Consider the following 26,091-nt stretch of genomic DNA (forward strand, 5'->3'; position numbering starts at 1 on the left):
CTTTACATGTGGGTGGAGTGGAAAAGAAGGGTGATTCTTCAGCACTGTGGGTGTCTTGCTTATTTGAAGTGTGCTTCTCTACCTATAGCCAATGGAAACAATGTCAAGGTGAGCTGAGTGGAGAATAGAGCTAGAAAGAGAATTTACAAGGGCAGTTGTGAAAACCTTCAAAGAAATGGATTTATTGTTACTAAACATATCTCTGAAAAGAACAACGCAGTAGAAGTGAAACCAGATGACTGTATTACTTTTGGTTATTTTATTCATTATCTGATGTTTCCTCTCCTATTACTCTATGTTTAACCAGACCTGGGTGTTTGCTTAGATGGTTCCTCTAGGACGTCAGTGACATTGTTTGTTACCAACTCTGTTTGTTTATTACTCTTCCCTGTTCTAAGTGAGCATAGAACAGGACCAGTGGCACAAAGCCATTGCGCTGGAGCAGAGCAGGCACAGCCTTTCATTTTCTTCCCAGTCTTGGTCAGCTTTGGGGACCCTGGTGGGCATTCCCCCCACAGCCCTGGGCTGAGGGAGGTGCAGCTGCTCTCTTGGGCGAATTGTTTTGTCTCTCCATGGAATCTCATCCTGGGCAGTTATGTGCTAAGAATGTGAATAATTTTGCTGCGGCTGCTTTACATGTAAAAAGCCTGACCTTCAGTTATTTTATCCAGTCAGATCTTTTTTCTTTTTTCTGCCTCCAGCACTGTTAATGGTTGAGTTTTATCTTGCAGCTGCAGGAAGCTGCAGTGACTAGTAGTCACACAGAGCCTTTAGACAATTTAGGGATATCTTTAAGCAGTAGTCAGTGGTAAGTAGCTTTTGCTTTCAGGCCCATAGTTGTACATGTGCATCCCAGGGAGGTGGTGCAGTTGCCATCCTTGGCAACATTCAAGAGGTATCTGGATGAGGAGCTATGAGATATGGTTTAGTGGCTTGTGGTGGCAACGGTGATGGGAGGATGGCTGGGCTGGATGGTCTTGTAGGTCCTTTCCAATGTTGTGATTCCATGATTCTGTGATTTGATAGAGTGAGTGAAACTAAGTGGCCTCTGTGAGTGTCTCGTGAGTTCCCTAATGCTGTGCACTTGGAGCATATTGCAGTACAAAGTTGAGTGTATCAATTTCCAAGTCTTAAAATTTGACTGCCTTTTTTGTATTTTTGAATGAGATTTTAAAAAGAGAAAATTCCAGTTGATAAATAAAAATTCAAAATACCAGCAAATTTTAAAGCCGTATTGCGTGTATCCAGCATGCATCTTCTTGCTCTTTGGACAATAAAAATGCCAAGCAGTCTTGCCTAACGTGCTTAAATTCAGTGCTAGTGTGTGTATATGTGTCTGTACTGAAAAGTATGAGGAATCTTGAGATAAAAGCCAGATGTTTTGTCAGTTCTGTGGGGCTGCTGCCTTTCACTGGGAGGCTGAGAGAGGAAGGAAGGCCACTTCTCACAATGCTCCTTGGTTTGTTTTTTTCTCTCTGCATGTGCGTTACTGCAGGATATCAGTTGGGGTCCTGTTGGAGTCCTTTAGGAGTCCTGTAGTGGTACAAATCCTCAAAGGAGAGACCAATTCAGTGGCAATGCCTGGTAACCTGGGGGTTTTATAGTTCTGTTAGAGTATTCCTAGAAGAAAAATGAAAGGGGATCTGAGAGTTTATGAGACAACACTTGAGAGTTCTGGTGTTTTTAAACTGAATAAAACTGTGCAAAGTTGCAGGAGGAGGAGAGGAGTGTTAAAATCTTCAGATATACAAGAAAATTTGTAACGCCTTAAGTAGGGAGCACTCAGTAAATCTGACACAGGCCCCATTAATGAAAATGGGTGCAAAACTCAGTCTGTAGAGCTGGATATGGAGAAATGCTGTAATCAGTACTAATGCATTTCAAATGTGCAGCGCCGAATGACATTCTGGGGAGCAGCTGAGTTTGGCAGTGCTAAAAGCTCTTCCAGTCTTTGACACAATTCCCTTCAGTGCTCTGGGGCTTTATTCCTTAACAACAAAGCTCATAACTCATTTTGCTGGAGCTGAATACCCAGCTGACAAGTCCCTTGTATCGTGTTTGGCTAAGGAATCATCTGCAAGCTCTGTGAATATTTGTAAAAATCCTTTAACACATAACTCATGATTTATCCGTCGTAGAAGGAAGAGCCATGAGAACCACTCATTTTAGTGTCTGTGGCCACTGAAAAGAAATGCTTTCATATACAAATAGCATGACCGTAAATGGAATGCCAGCCAAATGCATTTTGGGCTAACACGAGCAATAAAATTAGCGAACACATCACTTGCTGCTAATGAAGGGGAATAAGCTCATCATGAAACCTTCACTGAACTGCTATTCTATCCAGCTTGATTTACTTGCCCTGATAGGGTAAAAAAAAACCTGCTGTCTCAGAAGGATGTGGGAGCTGCTGGGAAGAAGTCGTGGTGGTGTTCTGAATGCTCAGAACATGATGGGCAGCTCTGGGGGGAGCAGGGACAGCCTGCCCTTCCTGCAGCAAGAGGACCTGCTTGTCAGGCAGCCTGCCTGGGAGGGAGAACCTAAGCAAAGATCTTTCCAAGAGGTTGATGTTAACTGACAAGGGTTTATACAGCCTTTTTTAGATAGCATCTGGTCCTGGTGCAGCAAGATGCTGCTTTTGCTGGAACTACCATTGTAATGCATAGAACAAAATAATCTTAGTGGACTTTTTCAACCTAAATAATTATCAAGTCCAACTGTTTGCCCATCCCCACCATGCCCACTAACCACGTTCCTCAGTACCACATCCACATGCTGCTCAAACATATCAAGGAATGGTGACTCTACCACCATCCCGGGCAGCCTGTGCCAGTGCCTCACTGCTCTATCAGAGAAGAAATTATTTCTTCTATCAAACATGGGCCTCCCCTGTTGCAACTTAAAGCCATTTACCTCTCTTCCTATCACTGTTACCTGGGAGAAGAGGCTGACATCCACCTTGCCACAGCCTCCTTTCAGACAGTTGTAGAGAGCAGTAAGGTCTCCCCTGAGCCTCCTATTCTCTGGACTAAACAATCCCAGTTCCCTCAGCTGCTCCCCACGTTCCAGGGCCTCAGTGTCTTTCTTGTAGGGGCCCAAAACTGAACACAGCACTTGAGGTGTGGTCTCACCAGGGCTGAGTACAGAGCATCGATCCCCTTCCTGCTCCTGCTGGCTGCACTACTTCTTACACAGGCCAAGATGGCTAATGGCACCAGGGCACACTGCTGATTCGTGTTATAAAACAGATGAATCCAAAGGCAGGGTTCAAATGGCAAAAGAACACTTGAGATTCTTGCACTGTGTTTGTTTTCCTCCTCTTTATAGGACTTTAAAGCCTGGTTTTGTCTGCTAATGACTTTCAATACAGCCTGGCAGTCCCCGCAGTGCTGCTGCTGAAGGACTCTGGGGGTTGTTCATGTGTCAACTCCCCTGCTTTCCTACTTGGAGAAAGGGAGTGGAAGTTGGAGCTAGGAAGTGCTGTGTTAAAAGCTTTACCAACTTCAGTCAAAATGAGGCTGACAACAAACGGTCTGTTTCTCTGCCCTGCACAAAAGGTTCGGTGGTTGTCTCATGGTGAGGAGTCAGTGGGCTGCTTGTTCTTTGAGTGCCAGCTGGGAACCTCAGAGCTGGCCCAGCTCTAGATTTGGTGCTGTAAGGCTGACGTATTTGCTGGTGCCTCTTTCTGTTCAGAAATGGGAACAGGAACCTGGATGGAGTTTTCATGGTATAGTTTGGGATAGGTGATGCTTTGTGGTTGGGGACAACTTGTGTGTTTATACTTAAATTTATTTTCCAGTTGCTCTCTGTTTCCTTTTCTTCAGAATTCTGTATCTGTTCTGTAGTGTTGTGTTATTTCTGCAACGTTGAACCTGAGGGACAGTGGGTTGGTTGAGTTTCACCTGGCAGCCAGAGGAACCTGAAAGCCTCATTGGTGTATGGCTGAGAACTGTGGGATGGAGCAGCAGTCAGCACAGAGGCTGCAGTCGGGGAGGATGGGAAGGATCTGGAGCTAGGAACCTGCTGCAGGCCTTTCCAGTTCCCTGCTCCAAAGTGGTGTCATTTTGAAGAAGTAAAATAACACCTTAGGGAAGGTGCTGTGAGCCTACAGGTGTGTGTGTGTGCAGCAAGTATGATCTCCCATCCCACTCCATGATATAAACCTGACAATGCAATAATTTGTAAGTGCTATCCATATAATGTATCTTGTCCTGAGTACAGGATTTCTGATTTAGCACGTAATAATGCTTCTGATTTGAGTTCCTTTTGCTCCAGCACTGAGTAAAGAGAGATTTAAAGAACTTTCTGTTGATGAATCGGTCATGGGTCATTTGCTTAGACCGAGCTCTGAATAGTTGGAATAGCTCTCCAGTGAGCAGACCCAGAGTAATGAGGAACAGCTATGGCTGCATATACAATTGTTTGTTCTGCTTTAAATTAGAAATCTCTTCCAGAATCGGATTTTCTCCTTGTGTCTGTGTAGGGCTCAGAACTGTGTGGAAGGCTGTGGGTGTCATTATAGAAACGACTTTGTGCAGATAGAACTTGAGATCCATGGCACAGTGAAAACATACAAATACATGCTTCTTCACTGCCAGTAATGCAATTCTGGATTGTGAATTTAGCATGGAGACGATCCTGTCCTACTGCGTGTGTTCAAACTGAGCACTCTGCATGTGCACCCCTCAGTTCTCTGTGTGACCTGCAGCAAGGCATGTTTTCTAGGACTTGGCCTTTCTGCACTTGTGGAGACATTCCTGTTGCCTGTCGCTGTCAGAGCTTGAACCTGTGCTCCTCCCTCAGCTGGTATAGGACAGAAGCCTCCAGGAAAGGCTATTGGTGAATATATGAGCGTACCAGCTGTCTGTGGGTGCTGCCAGTGTCTCTTGTTCTACTGGATGCCTAAGTGAAATGAGATTTTTTCTAGCACAGGTGTGTTTTTGGCTGGAGCAGGAGGGAGGCTAGGCACTGCCATGCCCTCCAGGTCCCAACCCAAGCTGCATGTGCCATGGGGCCAGCTGCTCCCTGCTGCCCTCTGTTCTCCCCTGCCTGCTGCTTGGGTCACAGCAGCTCAGCTCTGTTCATGCTTTTCAGCCTGCTCACCGTAAAGATCCAAAAACAAGTGGCACGCATCATAGTTTTTGAATATTCTCACTCCCTTTTCATTACTGTTAGTGCCGTGATCACTCTTTCCTTGCCTGCTTTTAGCTATTTTTTCTGGGCAGCTCATGTGACTTGCAGGTTTGTTTCTCAGGACAGCACCTCTCTGTTTCTTGCAGGCCTTCCTGTTACCACATTCTTTTCAGAGTGCTTGAAGTGCTGCCACACATTCTGTCCATTAGCTAAAGTAAATATGTTAATGTCCCATGGCTTAAAGGATGGAGGCACTCTCACAGGGTTGGTTTGTATGGTAGCAACATGAAGATTTCTGTCCTGGGACCCAGGAGCACTGACACATGAGCACTCCTACAGCTTTTGTATCTGCTACTGCAAGTTGAACCTTTTGGGCTTGTTTCCTTACTTCTGTTTAATCTTAAATTATCACAGTGCTGCAAGAGAAATGAGAACAGGACCCTGTTCTATGATGGCTGTGCAAACACAGGTTAGTTAAGGAGCCTGCAGGTGACTGAATCAAGACTAGAAGAGTTAGAAAAGCGTGAGCAGTGAGGTGGTGATGAATGTCATAGTAGTTTGATTTCTATTTTTTTCTTCTGATAGGATGTTTATCAGAATCTTGTATCATTTCCTAAGTTCTCTCTGTTTTTTAAGCATGTTCCCTTTGTTATTTCTTCAAATATATAGAAATAGTGTTTTAAAACTTTCTTGTTAAAGTTGTTCCTTACCTATAAAAAATCCCATTCTTAACTTACTGCTCGGGATTTTTTTCATGTGTTGATTTGGTTTAATTTAGTGAGTCTTGTAGTTCATCACCTGCCCATATTTTTGTCTAGCCCTTGGTACTTTATGTACCCTAGGTTGTCTGTTCGTTATACTTTTTCTGTTAATAAATCTGATTAAAAATAGAAAATAAAATTAAAAAGAAAAACAACAAACAACAACAACAAAAACATTCTGACAGTACAAACTGAGAAGGTACAGTAGGTGCAGAGCAGGGATGGAATGGCCTACCAAAATAATGGATGATCCGAAGGACTGAAGTACTGTTTGAACGGGGCATAAACTGGGGAACACAAAGGGCAGAGTCTCCAAGCAAGGACTAGAAGCAAGGCCCAAACTCAAACTTCCTCTGCTGAAGTCGACAAGGAAAATGAATGACTTTGCCTCTAAAGCAACATCACCACAGCATGCATCTTACTCAGAGTGGTGTGTGCAGCTCTTATCAAAATCCATGTTTCACTCTGATCTTCCTCGATACAGAGAAAAGCTACTGCAGTGATAAAGAGAGCAGAAGGCCTGTTGTACAAAAGAAAGCCAAAGGAATGGGTTTGTTTAACCCAGGAGGCTAACCTGCAACACTGGCATGAGAGAGGGTTCATTCCCAATAGATAACAGCAGAGCTGTTGAAGTTAAAAGGTAATGAACACTAAAGGTAGGGGGGATTAACTGACCATGTGAAACTGAGGCTGAAAATAAGAGGAAGGTGTACTGCCAGCAAAGCAGTGTAACTGTGAAGAGCTTCCTCATGGAGTGATGGAGGCAGAAAAATCTTGGCTGGCATTGAGGTAGATTTCCCTTAACTTTCTGAATGGATTGCATGAATTATGAAGGTGCTAAGTGATTCCATGTCAGACAAGTAGGCACTCAATAGGTCTTTTTTGCCTTTGCTGTTGTTTTCCTACCATGTTGATACCCTAAAACTGAAGATCTCTAGTGATTCTCAGGATTGAAATTTAGTTACGTGTCTAGAATGTTTCAATTAGGGTTTTAGTCAAGTGTGGGAATTTGTGGGGAAGATGGAGCCCCTGCTGCCAGCAACCTAAAATCAGGTAAAGCACAAAGTTGTTGAAACATCCAAGTGGTGAGCATTTGCAGATAAAAAAAATACAGTTCTCTATTCTGTAGAGCAGCAGTAGTTCCAACGGAGTGTATTGTACACATTATTTCCTGAATTCCTTAGTTTTTGCACGTTTAAAATCATGAATGAAATTTCTTACAGTGGTGGACTGTCTCTGAAAGGTTCCTATCAATTCTGGAGCATGCATTTGGCATGAGCCTGATTTTTCTCCCTTCCGGAGGGAACCTGTATCTGTTTCCTGCATCTGTTACCCATCCTTCATTGTGAATGGAAAGTGAGTAATTAATTTTTAGTTGTTGTTAGCAATTAGTTGCCCTTGCCAAATTTTGGAGGACTTATTGTCTCCTTCAGACACAATGTTCTTGGGAAAAGGTCTTACTTATTGTAAGACCTCTTGTGCAATCTTCACTTGGATGATAAATACGTCTTGGCAACTGGGAGCCTTCTGAATGAAAAATGTTGCTGGACAACCCTGTAGTAGAGCAAGAACGCTCGTCGCTGCCAGTGCTGGTGGAGCACGGCCAGGCAGGAGGGTAAAGCAGGGGAAGCCTTTCACATTGTCTGTGGAGCACTGAGCGAGGTGCAGCCTCTTTGTGCGTGTGTCCAAATATCTGTTTACCATTAAACAAGGATTTTCCCCGTTGAGCATCTGAGCTGAAAGGTGCCTTTCCTTCTAACAACATCCTGAAATGGCTTGGCAAGCTGCCTTCTGTGGACACAGGAATGGGGAAACTGCTGAGCAGCTCTCTGGTTTGGGTGGCTGCTGGAGGCTCTAGCAGAGAAGCAGCCCCTCTCCCATTTTTCTCTGTGAATCCACAAATCTGGAATTTTGCAGAGCTGTGTCAGTCTGCAAAGACTACATCAGTAACTTTGTGGTTCTTGGCCTGATGTTGGTTTTCCATTAGGTCTGTCCTGAACCACAACTGACCACTGAAACCTCATTTTAGTATTTCAGTTGTAACATTAATTATAAAGTTATTAGTTGTTTGTAACAGCCCTTTTGTAGCTATTTTTCCTCCTTCTTCTCACCAACAGCAGTGTCTAGAGGCAAAAAGGTGAGTAGAAGGCTTGCACAGAGATGTGTTTGAATCCTGCAATGGGAATACACAGAATGCAAAGAATGAGCTGGGGCCAGGACTGCTCTGTTCCCTGGTGGTTTGGGCGCACGCTGCCAGGGCTCATGTTTGTGCTTGGAGCCTGACAGCTGGCTGTGGGGTGTGCAGAATGAAGCCAGCGCCTTGGTTTCTCAGCAGTGCTGCAACTGACAGCTCTTGGCCTGCTGAAAGGGAAAAGAACAGAAACAGAGGGCCTGGAGCAGCGTACCTTGCAGTTAATGGAAACCTTTGTTGACCTCAGTGGGAGCTGGATTTGGTCCTGTGCCCACTTGAGTGTTTTGGCATTGGATACTGTTCCAAATGCTTTTTTTTTTTTTTTTTTTCATGTTTCATTTCTGGTCTTTTCTTCCTACTGTTTCTAAAATGTACTTACCTTGCAGTGATAACATTGAGACAGCTCTGGCTGTGTCAGTGTAGCTGTGCCCCTTTCTCCCTGCCCAGCGTCTGTCACATTGTTTCCAGTATCAGTCTGCAAACTTGTGGCACTGATTTCTCTCCTTCCAGAGCCCATTCTGATCCTTCTTGCAAACGCTTTCCATCTTGCTTAATCCTCTACGCCCAACGTCCAGCTCTCCCATAAATGTAGTCATCGATGCTATTTAATTCATTTTCTGCACTTCTTCCCCTTCTGTTCTATATGAAATCTTTATTTTTTGTTGGTCGACCCCCATGTGCTTAGAGATGATGCAAGCCTTCTGGGAACTGACCTCATGAATAGAGGTTGCGTGTGTCTCATGATATCTGTGAGGGGAAAAGGCCGAAGCTATGGGATTTGGGGAATACAGGTGTTTTTTTGAACCACAAGAAACCTTACATTTTTCCAGCAGTGATGTAAAAGCAGAGCAGACAAGGTCAGTGATGAGGAAACCCTTATGAGAGCAGGGGCTGACTCATGAAGATGAGAGGCAGAGAGCTGGCATACTGCACTGCTGTCCACACATTGGGCTGCAAGGGTGAGACTGACACTGACACATCCACTGGTCACAGGTCATAAGCTCTTGCTGGCTCTCTCAGGTTAACATACGGTCAGTCCTGAAATGTTCTGGGCTTTTCCTTCCCATTATTCCCACTGAAATTTAAATATTAATCCCCCGTTATGCCTGCTAATTGTAGAACACACCGCTGCGAGCAGACCGTTGTCATTTTAATGCTGCTATTCTTCTTACAGGGGCAGTGGCAAAAGATGGAAACTATAGTGCAAGAATAGGAGGGAAGGTTTGTTTTCAGAGATATTATCATGGTGGTGATAAAAGGCAGACCTTCTTTAGCCTCTCTAAATTCTGTAGAGCTATCATATTTAAGATGAGGAGTGCACTATGTAGACTTTTCTTAATGGTTAAGGTGATTGTTTACCAGATATTTATTCTCTTGGTACCCCATAGCAGACAAAACCAAAACAGCTCAAGATCCAGCTTGGAGACCTTGTTGTGTATTGAGAGCATTTGATTTTGGAGAAATCAAAGACTTGTGATCTAAGGTCAGATCCAACTGATGTCAGTGGGCGGTGTGTTAGCAGCCCCTTGATGGTGTGAGAGTGCTGAGCACTAAGATACGGATTTGATAATGCTTGAGAAATGTATCCAGAAGAAGGAAAAAGAAAGAAAGAGGAAAAAAACATTGTGGGAAATTCTTTCCTTCATGCATAATAGTTTTTGTTGTTTTGAAATTGCACTTAGTAATGTGTCGATGCCAGTGAAATATTTCGGCTATAGGAGATGTGAAACCAACTACTGCCTTTCTATGAATTATGAGTCATAAATTGTATGAAAAATATTCAAACTTGCTATAGCTATTCCCCAAGCAGAACCTCTGAGTAATGGAGAAAATACTTCCATTCTGGGGGGGAGTAACAGGGGACTGAGCTAAGCGAAACTAAATGCCAAGTGCCAGCATGTGGCTTTGTACTAAGTGTGAATTAGTGTCATCTGAGACCATTCTCCATTGCTAGGTAAACAGTGAGTGAGAATGTAACATGCACTTGCTGTTGAGCCAAGCAAAGCTCTTTGCTCCAGATGATGTGGAAAGGGGCACATATGCTGAGGCTTCCTGCATGCAATCCTGTGCACAGCCCTGCCCTGTGGGAGAGCTGGGTGTTTGCAGTGCTTTACCAACACAGCCAGCACATCTGCAGCCAGCAAGCCAAGCCAAGCAGGCACAAACTCCATCCAATTCAGTGCCTGTGGGCAGGTCTCAATGGCAGAATCATAGAACCGTAGAAACACCAAGGTTAGAAACGACCTTCAAGATCATCTAGTCCAGCCATCTACCTACCACCAGTATTTCCCCACTAAACCATGTTCCTCATCCGCTCCCCACGAGACTTGTGCTTCAGTCTCCTCACAGCTCTGTTGCCCTTCTCTGAACACGCTTCATAGCCTCAATATCTGTCTCATAGCCAAGGTCCAAAACTGAACACAGTACTCAAGGTGCAGCCTCGCCAGAGCTAAGTACAGGGGCATGATCACCTCCCTGCTTCTGCTGGCTGCGCTATTGCTGATACAAACCAGGATGCTGTTGGCCTTCTTGGCCACCTGGGCACACTGCTGGCTGGTGTTCAGCCAAGTGTCGACCAACACCCCTTGGGTCCTTTTTCTCAACACAGTCTTCCAGCTACTCTACACCACACCTCTAGCATTGCCTGCAGTTGTTAAGCCACAGTGTAGGACCCAGCATTTGATCTTGTTGAACGTCATCCTGTTGGCCTCAGACCAGCAATCCAGGCTGTCCAGATCCCTCTGTAGGGCCTTCCTACCTCCAAATCGAAAATTCCTCCCAACTTGGTGTCATCTGCAAACATATGGAGACTGCACTCAGTAATCAATAAAGGTGCTAAACAAAACAGCCCCCCTAAAATAGCAGTAAGGTGGCAAGATAGTGAGCTTTGCAGGCAATTTCTTGATTATAGCATTTATTTCATGCAAGTTTTGCTATCTAAGAGCTAACAGTCCAGTTCAAATTAGTCTTCTAATCATCTGTCACCAAAGATGAGTTTATTTCCTGCTATTTCTGTCTTATAAATTGCCTTCTGGAAGTAATTATGGAAGTACCTGGAAGTTCTCAGAAACTACTTTAGGCAAGTTAATCTGACTTTTTGATGGCTGAAGTTCAATGCTATGAATTCAAGCTGGATTTCAGTTTCTCCATCATTTCAGAAAAGGCCTTGCAGCCCTGTGAGGATTTGCAAATTTTGCATTACAGTCAGAGAAGTCGTCACTGTTGAAATCTTTTGTTTATACCTGAGCCATAAATAAGTGTATAAACAAACTCCAAGAGAGTGGTTTCCTGGCTGGAGAGCAGAGGACACTAACAGTGATTACGATGGAGTAGTTCAACTGGAGTATTTATTTTTTGCCCAGTTTTATTTTTATGCCTGGCACCCGTACTATTTTTTCGGTAATCACTTTGTGCCCAATAAGATGCAGTTAGAAAGACCAATAATGTGAAATGCAGCTTAATGTGCTAATTGTTTACGGAGTAGATAGTGAGCAGTACTGCAAAGACCCGCCTTCCCCATTGCTTCTGGCGGGGCCAGGATTTGCCCAGGATAAATCAGTCCCTGCCTACTTAGCTCCTGTGGTGTCTGGGGAAGTTCAGAGTTGTAAGCGCTGTATGGAGAGATGCTGGCATGACTGACAGACGTGCCTTCAAATACCAAAAGCCAAGGATTTCCTCCTGTTTCACACTAAGTCAAACTATGCTGATTTTTACAGATCTAGAATTTGGGTAGGTTGAAGTTGGTGGGTTCTTTTAATTCTAAAGTTGTATAGGGTAAGCAAGTGTTTTCAAAATGTGAGTCCATTTGGCTCCAGACAGCTGTTACCAGGTATAGATTACTAAAAGTTTCTGTAAATTTAACACAGCTTACTGCTTTCTAGCTCGCAGTAAAGTGCTTTGGCTTTGTCTCAACGTGATTCGGTTTGTGTTTGCTTTACACAGGAGATGGCTGTGCGGGCACTGAAGCAGACAGGCAGCAGAAGTATTGAAGCAGCTCTGGAGTATATCAGTAAGATGGGCTACTTGGATCCTAGAAACGAGCAGATCGTACGCGTAATTAAGCAGACCTCACCAGGTAAGCACAAAGTTTTCTTTCACTGGTTCTTTCTTGCAATAAGCTAGCTTTGAGTAAACTTGTTGCTGTTAGGAGGGGATTGGCAGTGTCCAACAGTAGTCTTGCAGAAACTGCTTATGCTCAGTTGGGCTGCAAGGTGAGCATAGCTCACTTTCTTCACAACAGCCATCTGCATGCGCATACATACTCCTCCTTCCTAAACTCAAAGCTGTCTGTCCTTCAGTGCAAGTCATATCATCCATCTGGCTTTACCACAAGGTAAAAGCTTGCTGTAGAGCTGTGAAGCTCGCTTCCCAGGAAGTCATTCATGTTAGCATCCTTGTAAGTAGACTGCAGAAATAGCTCAGGCCAAGGTGGCAGAACCTTTTCACTCATCCCTGCTGGTCTGCTTCAGCTCAGTCCCATATAAATTAAATGGGAGGATTTGGGCCCTGTGTGTGCCTGATCAGCGAACATCAAAAATAAGATACATCTCTTTTAAAAGATTTGAAAGCTCTGTTATTCCATTGTTGGTTTTGCTTTCTTAATGTTCCAATACTTGCAGCTGTTTTGAGCCCTTAACCTTTTGAGCAGATCTCCCTTTACTTTTAGGTACATAGAATGCAAAACTTAAATACCATGCAAATGATGTGTGCTTGCCTACAGTGAAACAGAACCATACTGATCTGTTCGATGTTGCATTGTTTGTGCTAGGATAGCACAGGTCCCTTGCAGCTGACTGGGAAGCGTGTAATGCTACCTGGGAACTTTCCATTTGCAATTCAGGAATGTAAAAGTGAATTCCATGTATTGATATATGGAAATAGATTTTTTACATTTCTCATTTTATTCCTACTTTAATAGCAAAGCTAGTGAGTTTTAGCATGCGATTGAGACTTAAAAATTAATAGATGTTTCTTTTGGACAGAGACTATGTATAAAGAGAGTTGATACCATGAGTACAGTTAATGAATCTTACAGAACGCACTTAGAACACTCCACAGGCAAGAGATGGTTGTAACCTTGTTGGCTGGGAATGTGCGAGGGGAAAAAAAATCAGCAGCAACTGGTCTTCACAGTTCCAAATATTCCTTAGACAGACCAGAACAGACTTACTGGTATACAAATGTAGGAGGTGGAGGTCATGCTTCTCCTTACATCAGCAAGATTTTTTGTGCAGCTGAAGAATGTATCCCGGGAGAGGACAGTTACTGCTGCTGCTTTCCTCCACGGCCTCTGATGGGGAAAAACAAAGTCGGTTTGTCCCTGAGGCTCCAAATGATTCCTGATGATGGAGATGACAAAAGGGTCATATGGCTGCCTTCCACATCCAGCCCAGAGCAGCAGTTCTTAGGATTCTTTGGATTGCCACAGCCTTATCAGTGCATCTCATTGTGTTCTGGCAGATCAGCTTCCAGGGAGTAGTTATAAGTACAGCCTTGGAAATGTGCCCTTATGTAACTGCAGGAAAAACTGCTGCTGATTATAGATTACACTTGAAATAACATTGATAATTTGTCCAACTAAATTTGATTTCAAAACATTGCATTGTTTACAAAGTGTCATTTAGTATGGGCACAGCCTCTTCAGTGTGCAAAAATGGTGCGTAGGCCTGGCTTAATCTTCTGCATGTTCTTGTGAGTTTGTGTGTATGCAGGTGAGGAGTCTGCAACAGTGCATAAGGGTGCTGCACCTGGCCCAGCTAAGACAGTGTAAAGCAAATAAGCTTGCAGTCCAGCCTGTTAGCACAGTACAGCCGCGCCTGTGGACCTTGTGAAACCAAGATTTTGCAAGGAAATTGTTCAAGCATATATGGACCAAGTCCTACAGTTCTTGAAAGCTAAAGAACCAGAGGGGGAACAAAAAGCCAGAATGGAGTATCTCTCTATCTTTTTCCACACCCGCAGTTTATTCATAGATGAGAGAACTGATGAAAAGTGCCATTAACAGTTCCAGCATAGGAATGCTGGTATCTTGTCTCTGCAGTCCTTCAAGCTGAAAATAGCATGTTGACACACTGAAAGACTGGCCTTACAAACAGCAGGAAAATGAGTAATTTGAGGGGACGTTCTTTGCCCAACATATTGGAGAGAAGACGGTATAAGCTGCATTCCACCTTTGTTGTAAATGGAGTAGAAAACAAGGATATTTGAGGAGCACTGTGGAACAGAGAGATGCAAACAGATCCCCAGTATGAGCAGTGAGCTCACTGTAGAGAAAGAAGTGGACTGATTATCTGGTAGCTTAAAGCAATGTGTATTTCATGTTGTACTGACAGTGCTTCAGGGAGCTTATTTTCCACATTTGTGCTCCACATACCCCTCTGCTCTGTAGCTTCCTCCTGTCTATGGGCAATGACCAGCAATTTAAAAGCTGGTCCAGCTTTAAAAACCAGGCTGAAGTGTAATCTAATGACTTCACAGTAAAGGAATTTGTGCTTCTATTCTGATGATTTGGTAGAACTCCCTGATAATTCCTGGCATGATCAGTGTTGTTAGCCAGTAGCTTGTTATTGGTAGTAATACTTGGCACCTATCATTTTAATTGTTGAGAGTGCTTAATTTATGTTTTGGGAGGTCAGGCTTTTTTTGGTAACATATAATCCCTAGACTGTGTGCATGTGTATGGATAGGTGGATGAGTAATGCAAAGTAATTGCTTCACCTGAATTGTTTCCTAATATTCTTCTGTGTTCTTTTTATAAAGGAAAGGGTATTGTGCCAAATAATGTAACCCGCAGGCCAAGCTTTGAAGGATCAAGTGAATCTTTTCCGTCCTACCATCAGATCAGCAATGCAGCCTATGAAGGGACAGGCTTTGCAGCAGAAGGTGCAAATATGCTAACTGAAGTCCCACGGCCATACATGGACTATTTAATCTCTGCTTCGCAGTCTGCTGCTATGAATGCGCCTGTACAGCGACCCTCTGGTGTAGGCACTCACAGCACACCAACAAGCCATCAGCAGAAAACATACCCTGCAAGTATTGAATCTTCTGTGATTAATTATCCTGTGTCTAATCACAACAGCCCAGCCTTGCAGCTACAGGCCTCCCATGGCTCCAGCAGCCAGCATTACAGTAGGCAGCACATGATGGTGCAGGGGGAACCCATGGGGTATGGTGTTCAGCGGAGTCCATCCTTCCAAAACAAGATGCAGCAGGAGGGAGGCTATGCCAATCTCCCAAATAAAGGGACAGTTGTTCAGAATAATGCTAGTCATGCATTTCAGCAGGCACCAGCAAGCCTGTATATGTCACATTCTCATCACAAACAGACAAGTCCTCCCTCCCATCAAATGCACGTGGTATCTAGAGGTCCAGCATTTGGTAATGATTTTTCAGACAGCCCACCACAAAATCTATTAACTCCATCTAGAAATAGTCTAAACATGGACCTCTATGACATGAATAACCCTCAAGTTCAGCAGTGGCAGGCAGCGACGCCTTCACGGCGAGATTCTTTACAAAACCCAGGAATAGAATCATCTCCACGGCAACATGTGTCCTTCAGACCTGATGCCTCAGTGCCAAGCAGAACAAACTCCTTTAACAACCATCAGCAACAACCGCAAGTGACCGTGTCTATGAGACAGGTTCCTCCAGGAAAGCCTGATCCTTCGATTGCATCTCCAAATACAATCACAGCGGTCACATCTGCTCATATTCTCCAGCCAGTGAAGAGCATGCGAGTGATGAGACCTGAGCCTCAGACTGCAGTGGGACCTTCCCATCCTGGTTGGTTACCTGCCCAGGCACCAGCCGTGGATGGCCTAGAGATCATTGAACAGCACGTGCCAGCTGTTGGAGCAGCCAATGCCTATCAACTAGATGTGGATTATGGTAACCAGGAGCTGCGGTGTCCACCACCACCGTATCCCAAGCACTTGTTAATTCCCGGCAGCTCTGAGCAGTTTGATATCAATTGCTTATGCATGGGTGTGGAGCAGACCCTCCGTGTAGTCCCCAGTTCAACGTGCAATAAGGCTGAGGAGAACAGTGAGAGAAACGACAAAAACAGCAAAAACACTAAAGCTGAAAAACCAGGCAAGGATAAAAAGCAGATCCAGACATCTCCAGTGCCCGTGCGAAAAAATGGCAAGGATGAGGAAAAGAGAGAATCCCGAATAAAGAGTTACTCACCATTTGCTTTCAAGTTCTATATGGAGCAACACGTAGAAAATGTCATAAAAACCTACCAGCAGAAAATTAACAGAAGATTACAATTGGAGCAAGAAATGGCTAAAGTAATTACTTTTTTTTTTTTTATATATAATAAATAGGGTCAGATTAATTATTACTATCTTAAATCACTCAAAAAATGTATAAAGGCAAGTTCTCTGGGAAGTGATAATAGATGCCCAATGCCTCCCTTTACCAGACTGTTTTCACTTAGAAGCCTGGGTGCAGATCTGGGAGACTGTTTGAAAAAGCTGAGACAGGATGTAGTATGTCCTCATACAAGAAAAGTAAAATAAAGCAGGGGCATCCACTGTAGGAAAGTATTAAGTTTGCATAGGAAAGGACTCAGCAGCCAGGTTTGAGACCATGGTAATACTGACAATACTTTGCAGCCCTTGAAAAAATCTGAGAAAGGTTTTCTCTTTGCTCCAGTTCTTCCTGCCTATTACATGATAGTGGCTGCTTATTCACCAAAGCCACAGTTTAACTTGGCAGTAGATTTACTATGCTATATTTTGCCTTGAATATATAATACCTGACTGAAAGTTGTCTCTTGAACATATGTTAGTAATAATACCATGCAAGTAATCATCTCCTGGCCAGCTCAAATGATCTTGGGATCCTTGCTGGAATTTGTTCTAGGAGCATCTAGGAGGAGTTGCACTTTGAGAGCTTCATTCACGTCTCGTAGTAGCGCTCAAACTGAGCTGACTTGCTGATAGGGCTGTCTGAAGGCAAGCTGCCAAGTTCTGATGATTGCTCTGGCAGTTCTGTTTGTAACTTTTAAACATGGAAGTTTTGTATTTTTTCTCCCTTCAGGTGTGATTAGCTAGAATATGACTAGTCTACTTTTGTGTTTAAGGATAAGCTTTAATGAAAGCTGTCGTTAATGCGCGATGGATAATAACTTACCTGATCTTCCTTAGAACTGGCTAGGGTCAATTAATTTGATTCTCACATTGCTCCCCCTCTATGGAAATATTCAAGATCTGTCTGGGTCTTATCTGTGCATCTGTTGTAGGGAGCTTGCTTTAGCAGGGGGGGTTGGCCTCAGTGATCCCCTGAGGTCCCTTCCAACCCCTGTGATTCTGCTCAAGAAAATCTGGTGGTTTGCTTGCCAAGGTTACGTTTGATGCTTCTAAAAATCTCTTGAAAGGTCAGTATTGTAGTGGTAGGTCATAGTTTGTCCTCAGTGCAGCTATAGGTTGTGTTGAACTGCTTGGATTTAGTGAATATTTTCCTGAGACTGAGAAAGTTGGGGAGCAGTCTCTAAAGAAGTAAGAAAAGAAACTAACAGCACCAGTTCTGTTTTGGCCCTTCAGCTTTCGTTCACTTCATAACTCAGAGATAACTATAAACAAAAAACAGCTCCTTCCCCTAGCAACCTCATTTCTGGCTGGAATAACACACCACAAACTCAAGAGATTTTGGCCATCTGAATATCGTGTTATTCTAGAATTAAGCAAGAATACAACACAGTAATTGTTATGCATTAAAACAATAAATGTTTCTTTTATTATGGATTGAGGTACCCTACCCGTTCTGAGAGTTTTTTCATCCTTAATTCACGTGGATTTCATTTTTATGCCATGGGGATCTTGCTGCTTAGTCTGGCTGCCCACTTTTCATCCTTAATGGCCTCAACTGCAGGTGTGAAATGAAAAAAACAGTCAAAGCAGCAGCCTTATGGGTGAATACTTAAGGGGTCTTTAGCCTGCTTCTCAGTCAGCTTCATCTCCATCCACCATTCCCCCCATTGCCTCTTCTCAACACTCACTGACCTTCCTCTCAAAATGCTTATTTTCACTTATTTCAGTTCAAGATTCATGTCATTCAAAAGGAACGGGGTCTAATGCAGACAGGGAATTCGGAGGATCCTAGAAATTAGCCCAGGGGCTTCTGCTGCTGAAGGCTGCTTGTGTTTTCAGTCAGGCACTGAAGGCAGAATTGTGCAGGCTCTATCCTGAAGCATGGGGGAAGTCTGGCTGGGTACTTCTCCCTTTTCCCAGGAGATGTTCCCCTTCAGCCATGTGAAATGTTACTTTTAATTACCATAAGACTATGGGGACAGAAGGTGTATGGACAAGCCAGCTTTGTTACTGTTCAGGTTCAAAGGGAAAAAAAGTACATTTAAAAGAGAAATAGGATCTGGATCTTGGCTTCAGTGTATGGGAGGAGGCCAGAGGGTTGTATACGTATATTTTGGGAGGGAAGTTAGAGATCTGCCAAGTGTGAGAGTGGAGGTTCTATATGACAGAGGAGGAAAAATGGTTTTGAAGAAAGAAGGTTCCTAAGATACTTTGTCAAAAACAGTTTCTTAATTGCTATGAAAAAAAGCAACTGCTAGGTAGGGAGGTTTCATATGAGTTGCACTGGATAGCTACTAGTGAACCAAGGGGGCTGTTGCATCTCAGTTTAAGTTGTACTGTAGTGTGCAAACACATAGTGGAATGTATTGGTGAAGTGCACAACTGAGAGTTAAAAACCAAATCCTGTGAGCAGATCTGTTCTGTTATGTTCCCCTGACAGTATTTCTCCTCACCTTGTAGCTCAGGAGATTGAGAAACACATAGCAATCTTAGATACAGTAAATTCAGGTAGCAAGGAATGGCAAATGAAACAGACAGACCAGAGGCTGTCTTCAATATCTCATCCCATTCTAGATTAATTTTTCTGAGAAATGTGTTTTAGGAATGCTAGTTTATTGTTCTGTTGCTATGAATATAACCTTGCTAGCTGTTGTGGTTTGCTTTCCCTTATAAAGGCCGGCCTTTGTGAAGCAGAACAGGAACAAATGAGGAAAATTCTCTACCAGAAGGAATCCAACTACAACAGGCTTAAAAGGGCCAAAATGGACAAATCTATGTTTGTGAAAATCAAGACTCTGGGCATTGGTGCCTTTGGAGAAGTATGCCTGGCCTGCAAAGTGGATACTCATGCCCTGTATGCCATGAAAACTCTGCGTAAGAAGGATGTACTGAACCGGAACCAGGTGGCTCATGTCAAAGCAGAAAGGGACATACTTGCTGAGGCAGACAACGAGTGGGTGGTTAAACTCTATTATTCCTTCCAAGATAAAGAGAACTTGTACTTTGTAATGGACTACATCCCTGGAGGGGATATGATGAGTCTGCTAATTCGGATGGAGGTCTTTCCAGAGCGTCTTGCTAGATTTTATATTGCAGAGCTCACTTTGGCTATCGAGAGCGTACACAAAATGGGTTTTATTCATAGAGACATCAAGCCTGACAACATTCTGATAGACCTTGATGGGCATATCAAACTGACTGACTTCGGACTGTGTACGGGATTCAGGTGGACTCACAATTCAAAATACTACCAGAAAGGTTAGTGTTCTTAGCCTTTATTTGCACTTTTTATCTTGAAACAAGGCTACCTCATGGCAGAAATGTCAGGGAATTATGGTGGGTTTGACTTACTCGTTCTGTTTGTTTGTTTCTAGTCTTTTGTTCCCATTACTTTTCAAAGCCCTGACAGTAGTTTGGCTGACTGCTGCAGTGGCAGCAGTTTTTCAGTTCATAGTTGTTTGGAGGGTCTCTGTTGGTAGTGAAAGAATTTAATCCCAGATTTAAAGTAATCCAGGTACCTCTTATGTGTGCCATTGAGGAGAACCGGAATATGTCAGCAAAAAGGTCATGAACAATTGGTATAGCTGATCTAAATGTATTCTGTTGTTTTCTGTATCTCCTGTATGGGAGCATACTTCCTTGTGTTGAGACAGAAACGTTCTGCTGGTTATGGAAAACCAATTGGGAAGAAGGCAGAAAACATTGCCTTGGGTTTAGAGTTTAAGTGCTGTTCTTCAGTGATGTTAGAAGATGTCAAACTAAATCTGGATAAATGCTTTTCTCTTTACATGTTGTGTTTTATGACTGTAACAGTAAATTTTCTCTCCCACTTGAAAGGGAGTCATATCAGACAGGACAGCATGGAGCCCAGTGATCTTTGGGATGATGTGTCCAATTGTAGATGTGGAGATAGGCTGAAGACATTGGAACAAAGAGCTAAGAAGCAACATCAGAGATGTCTAGCCCACTCATTAGTCGGAACCCCTAATTACATTGCTCCTGAAGTCCTGCTTCGTAAAGGTAGATAATCTCTATTTATCTCCTGTTTCAATAATCATCAATTCTTTTTTTTAATTTAATTTAATTTTATTTTATTTTTTCTCTTCCCCTCCTTAATTTGCTGCTTTGGAGGTTTGTCATTGTGGAGTTCATAGACTGCTCAGGTTAAGGAGAACAGATTTCTGTACATGCTTTGCTGATTAGCTTCACAATGCTGACAATAAAGGTGATTGTGCTTTGTCTGTCTCACAGAATCACAGAATTATCAAGGTTGGAAAAAAGACCTAAAAGATCATCCAGTCCAACCATCAATATGCGTCTCCATATTTCTTCACTCTGAGGCCTTTGAAGGGGACTGCTAATATGTCAGATGTGTTGGCAGTGCTGTTTCTCAGGTTTAAAGGCAATTATCTGTACTCATAGACTGTGACCACTAGCAAGTTTACAAATGTTTAGAATCATCTGTTTAGATGGATCACTTCAGTATAGCTGATAAAAACTTGTGGATACAAATTCTCCAGATTCCCAGTCAGAATCTTGAGGAAACAAAATGAAATCTTACACGAGTTAACTTAAAACTTAACTACACTTTAAAGCTGTACTTGAGGAATGTAAACAATACTCTGTGACTATCCATGACAGACTTGTTTACTGTAGTAAGTTCACTGTTCAGAGTTGTCTGCAACCCAGACCCTAAGACTTATCTCTACTGTTTTCAATTCTAGAGATTTCAGGTTAGATTCTACAGCATCCAATAACAAAAATCTCCATTGAATTCAGTGTTCAAGTCCTCCATTCCTTTTGAAGATCTCAGAGCTTTATCTTACTTGTCTAAACAATGAAGTGATTTAACTTGTTCCTCTGCTTGGAACTTGCTCAAAAGGTCACCTTTATCTCTAGTCTGGCTTTGTCTTTCAGCAGCTTCTCAGACCCATAATGTCAGCTCCACTGAACCTAGAGGGGGACATTGGTCATCAAGCATTTTGTGTTCTTTGAGGGCCAGTATATGCTGTGAAGTGATAGAACTGTTGGGTGGGTCTTGGGAAAAAAAAAAAAAACCAACAAGCTTCATTCTTCCTAATTATGTGGTTTCCCCACTTACTGTTGTTGAGAATTAAATATATTGAAAATGCTTCCCAGACAACAGAGTTAGATCTTTACTGACAACAGTAGAATGTATGCCAGCAAGAAGCAGCATTTTATGACAAGGTTGGGCCAGGAGTACTTTGGTTTTGGCTCACTTGTTTGAGACAAGGTAGAAGTCTGTGTTGCAAGTTTTGATCTTTAACTGCAAGAGGAAATAGTAGCTCTGTGACTGGTGGAGGACAAACTTTTGTCTTGCCTTTCAGGATACACCCAGCTCTGTGACTGGTGGAGTGTTGGTGTGATCCTCTTTGAGATGTTAGTGGGACAGCCTCCTTTTCTGGCTCCTACACCCACGGAAACCCAACTGAAGGTAAGTGGAATTCCTGCGGTAGCAAAATTTGAACCTTTTCTGTCTTTTCTCCACCATGTACAGACACATCCCCTCTTGTACTGGAGAAAGGAGCTGTCATTATAAAAGCTTGATTTTAAATAGGTCTGTGCAGGGACAATACCTTTTGCGATCAGTGAAGATGTTGGATGTCAAATCAGAACTGACTTGTCCAATTGCACAGCTAGTTTTATGAATCTTTTTTGCATAATTTTGGTTTCTGGAGCACAGGTTCATCCATATCAACTCTGTAGGGTGCATATCGGATTTGAGCAAGCTGATTCAGTAATGATGTCAGATGGCAGTGTGAGAGTTTCAGAATTAAGCATTCAGTAGTTTTTATTAGAAGGAATGTGTCTCGTAACCAGCTTCCTACAATTTGGAGACTGAATGAAGCAATTCCTTCAAGTCACTCCATGAACTAATTGTCTTTTTTTATGATGTAATTGCTTCTTCTGTTTGCTCTCTGACAATGTTTCTTGATTTGTTAAAGAAATCTTTTAGCAACTGATCCTATCAAATCATTGGGTTCTTGAACCTCTAAAATCGTTAACCAGGATTTGAACTGACTAGTTTCATGTATACTTCTGTACAGTTAGTCTTGAGAAAAGGATCAGAAGGTTTCTGCTTCTAGGATTAGAAGTTGCTTAATACCATTCTCATCTTCAGGTGATAAATTGGGAAAGCACACTGCACATCCCCTCACAGATCAAGCTAAGCCCTGAAGCAGCGGATCTCATCACAAAGCTGTGCTGCGCAGCTGAGGACAGGCTTGGAAGAAATGGAGCAGATGATATTAAGGCCCATTCTTTCTTTCACTCTATGGACTTCTCTACTGATATCCGTAGGCAGCCAGCTCCTTATGTTCCAAAGATCAGCCATCCAATGGACACTTCAAATTTTGATCCAGTTGAAGAAGAAAGTCCTTGGAACGATGCTAGTGGTGACAGCACCAGGACATGGGATCCATTAGCCTCTTCCAACAGCAAACACACCGAGCACGCCTTTTATGAATTTACTTTCCGAAGGTTCTTCGATGACAACGGGTATCCGTTCAGGTATCCCAAACCTTCTGGAATGGAAGTTGGCCAGTCTGAGAAATCCAGTGTAGAGGACAAAGACATGGTGGATCAGGCTGGAGCTTGTCAACCTGTATATGTGTAAATTATTGTATAAAGTACTCCAGATTAGACTAATCTCAAATCCAGTAGGGCCTTTAACTGATCCTTTGGGAGCTGATCCTGCAGTGCTTGTTCGTGTCTAACTTCAGATGAAGCTGAAGTCATCCTGGGGAGTCAGAAACTTGCAGGGCCAGGTCCTAAAAATGGCACTCTTGGAAGTTCAGGTCAGTTTTACTGTAAATAACTTTGTTGATAATTACACTTGAAGTCCTGGTCTTCACCAAAATCTGCAAGGCCAGAAGCCTGTTGCTTCTGGGCCTGTTTTTATTTGAGGTCAGCATCCCCCTACTCAGATAACATCTACAGATTCCTGCGTCTGTCAGCGTTATTTTTTAAATGAATAAAGAGCACTTATATTTTGTTTATAGCAGGGTGTTTTTTTGTTTTTTTTCCTACTAAATTATAGGGATTAACTTTGACAAATCATGCTGCTGTTCTTCTTTTCTACATTTTTGTTTTATCCATAGCACTTATTTCGCATTTAGGAAAACGCGTAAAGCTGAAGAACGTGTGATGAAAGGTCTCTGTGCAATAATGTAAGAAAGGAAAAAAAAAGAAAAAAAAAAAAGGAAAAATGAAAGAAAGAAAACCCACAACAAAAAAAGTCAGCTCTCATTTCCTTAATTTACTGATGCCATTATATTCGCACCATGATTTTTGTTTATTGTATGTATTTTCCACATTTCAAAATGGTGACATAACCTTAAAGCTGCTTGATTTCCTTCTGCTTGTTGGAATGTAATAGAAAGTGTGAGCAGGCGACTATTTGGGTGTGATTTCATTGTCTAGTGTGTGAAGAATGTTGCATGAGCAGTGTTTTTCTATTTGAAATGGCCTTTTCTTGCCATTCACAGGCAGGTCCTGTGGATCCGTTTTTACTGAGGGTCTGAAATTAGACCGTTTTAAACCATGTGTTGATAATGTATCGTGTGGATGGTTTCTTCTTATGATTGTATCCAGTACTAATTTTGTAAAACTGATTGCAAAGTTGATAACTGCGGAGTGATTTTGTGGTCCGATGCAGTGGATCATTTCAGTAACCATTTGTCATGGGCACACACGTTTCCCCACGAAGGATCGATAGCAAGGCTGTTGTCAGGAGGCAGGTCAGTGGCAGCAGGCCGGGTCTGGCCCCTTCACATGGCATGCAGCACAGCCTTCCTTGTTTAATGCTGTCCGTAACACAGAGCACCAATGCCAGCATGGAGCTCAGTCAGAACAGAGGGGCTCAAGCTGTGCTCCTGCAGCACACGGACCCTCAGCTCATTGGAGGGATGCGGCATTTCCAGCCAGCACCTCTCTCCTGTGTATCCCAGGGTTTTAGGCACCGCATCTGAAGGTGCTGCTGTTGCTGACAGATCGTTCTGCCCTGTTGTCTTTAGAGAACGTTGCTGTGGTGGAGCGCAGCAGTCCTTTGTTTCTGTCGGATTGTAGACATACTTTGAAATATCAATTCTTAACTATGTTAAAATACGCATTTTTCTTGTATGTGTAAGTGAGAATTATTTGAAACGATATCAGAATACTAAAGTAATTAAGCCATACTTATTTGCATATATTATATATAAGTGAACACACACAAAAATCCTTAATTAATTAACGATGAGTGTAACAGTCCTATTTAAGGTGATTGACATCGTAACAGGTGAGGAAAACACTCCTTTCATGTGTTTTTGCTTCTTTTTTTGTTTGTTTTAAATCTGGAACCTTGTTATTTTTTCCATATATTGTTCCACGTATTATTCCTTAATGTTTTAGCATATCCTATCCTATCCAGTGTTTAGCTATCTAAGCAACGACATACGAGTTCATCAGCCTAAACTAAACAGAAAAGATTGTGTATTTGTTTACATTTGTATGAAAGGAATGTTCTGAGGTATGCAGTGCTTGTGTTGTGACAGTTCATGTAAGGTTCAGTATTACTGCTTTTTTTTTATATAGTAATGCCATTTTTTGTTATTTACATCTATTTGACATTCTTTCATGTGGTAGGTTCTTTCTCAGGAACTCAGTTTAACTGTTATTTATTGATATATCATTGCCTTTGAAAGCTTCTACTGGCACAATTTATTAAAAATCTGAATCAAAACCGAAGGTGCCTCATGTGTTCTTGGCAAGGGTCACTTCTGCCTATTCTCAAGTGCAGTTTGTAAAGGGTCTGTTTTGTAACGTTAGTGATGGGCTTGAGCTTCAAACACAAGATCCGAATCTCATCTCTTTGTAGCATCTGGTGTAGGATTTCTGGGCACATTTAAGGCAATTTTGATATCACAAAGTATATGACATTGAATGCAGTGCTGTCGCTTTCACAGCAGCGGTTCTTTGGAGATTACCCAAAGGTGGGTAATTCACCTTCGGGTGCAGAATCTTTGCAATTAAGCAAAACAAGACCAAAAGGAAGTGATGATTCCACACCTAATAGACTGCTTGTTCAGCATCTGTACTGCAGGGAACAACTATTGCCGTGTCACCCAACAAAGAGTTGAACTGGAAGTTACATCCTTTCAGCTTATCAGGCACCGTCTCCAGAAGGCTCCTACCTTCTCATCCACCTCAGGGGAAAACAAGAAGAAAAGAGCTTCTGCAGCCCCTCATCTCTGCGTTCTCTGGTGGGGCCAGGAAACAGCAGCAGCTCTTGGTAAGCACATTGTTCCCGGTTCAGGGAGAAAGAACTACCTACAGAAGTTACAAGCTAAGAAGTTATGACCCAGCCTGAATAACTTAAACTAAATGAGGGAAAAAACCATTTGGCTTTCAAATGGAAATGCAAGGACAGGATTAGCCATGCAGGAAGCGGGGCCATCGCCTGGAGCTGGGTGGAAAATCGGCCTCATAGACTTCATAAAATCCTGTTCTCTTCCCTGTAGCTTACGGGGTATGAATTAACTGCTCTAAAGGTTTCCTAGGGAAGCTGCGATGGGAATGGGCAGTTAGAACATATAATTCGATTCCATCCCAAAATACAGAATCACTGGCAGAAAATAGCAACCGCTACTAAAAATATTATTAGAATTAAAAATATTACATCTTT

The 26,091-nt window shown here is 42.7% G+C and overlaps 1 protein-coding gene across 1 annotated transcript in view; it reads left to right on the forward strand.

Moving 5' to 3' along the window:
• Positions 1-25,145, forward strand: part of LATS2 (large tumor suppressor kinase 2) — a 52,635-nt gene extending 27,490 nt beyond the window's left edge. Inside the window, exons 3-8 of the mRNA XM_072326555.1 lie at positions 12,028-12,160; positions 14,845-16,382; positions 19,082-19,664; positions 20,244-20,426; positions 21,755-21,861; positions 22,549-25,145. Coding sequence (XP_072182656.1) covers positions 12,028-12,160; positions 14,845-16,382; positions 19,082-19,664; positions 20,244-20,426; positions 21,755-21,861; positions 22,549-23,043 — 3,039 coding nt within the window. The 3' untranslated portion in view covers positions 23,044-25,145. The remainder of the gene's footprint in view (positions 1-12,027; positions 12,161-14,844; positions 16,383-19,081; positions 19,665-20,243; positions 20,427-21,754; positions 21,862-22,548) is intronic.
• The last annotated feature ends 946 nt before the right edge of the window (positions 25,146-26,091 follow it).

Source organism: Excalfactoria chinensis, chromosome 1, assembly GCF_039878825.1.
Source record: "Excalfactoria chinensis isolate bCotChi1 chromosome 1, bCotChi1.hap2, whole genome shotgun sequence".
Taxonomy (NCBI): Eukaryota; Metazoa; Chordata; class Aves; order Galliformes; family Phasianidae; genus Excalfactoria; species Excalfactoria chinensis.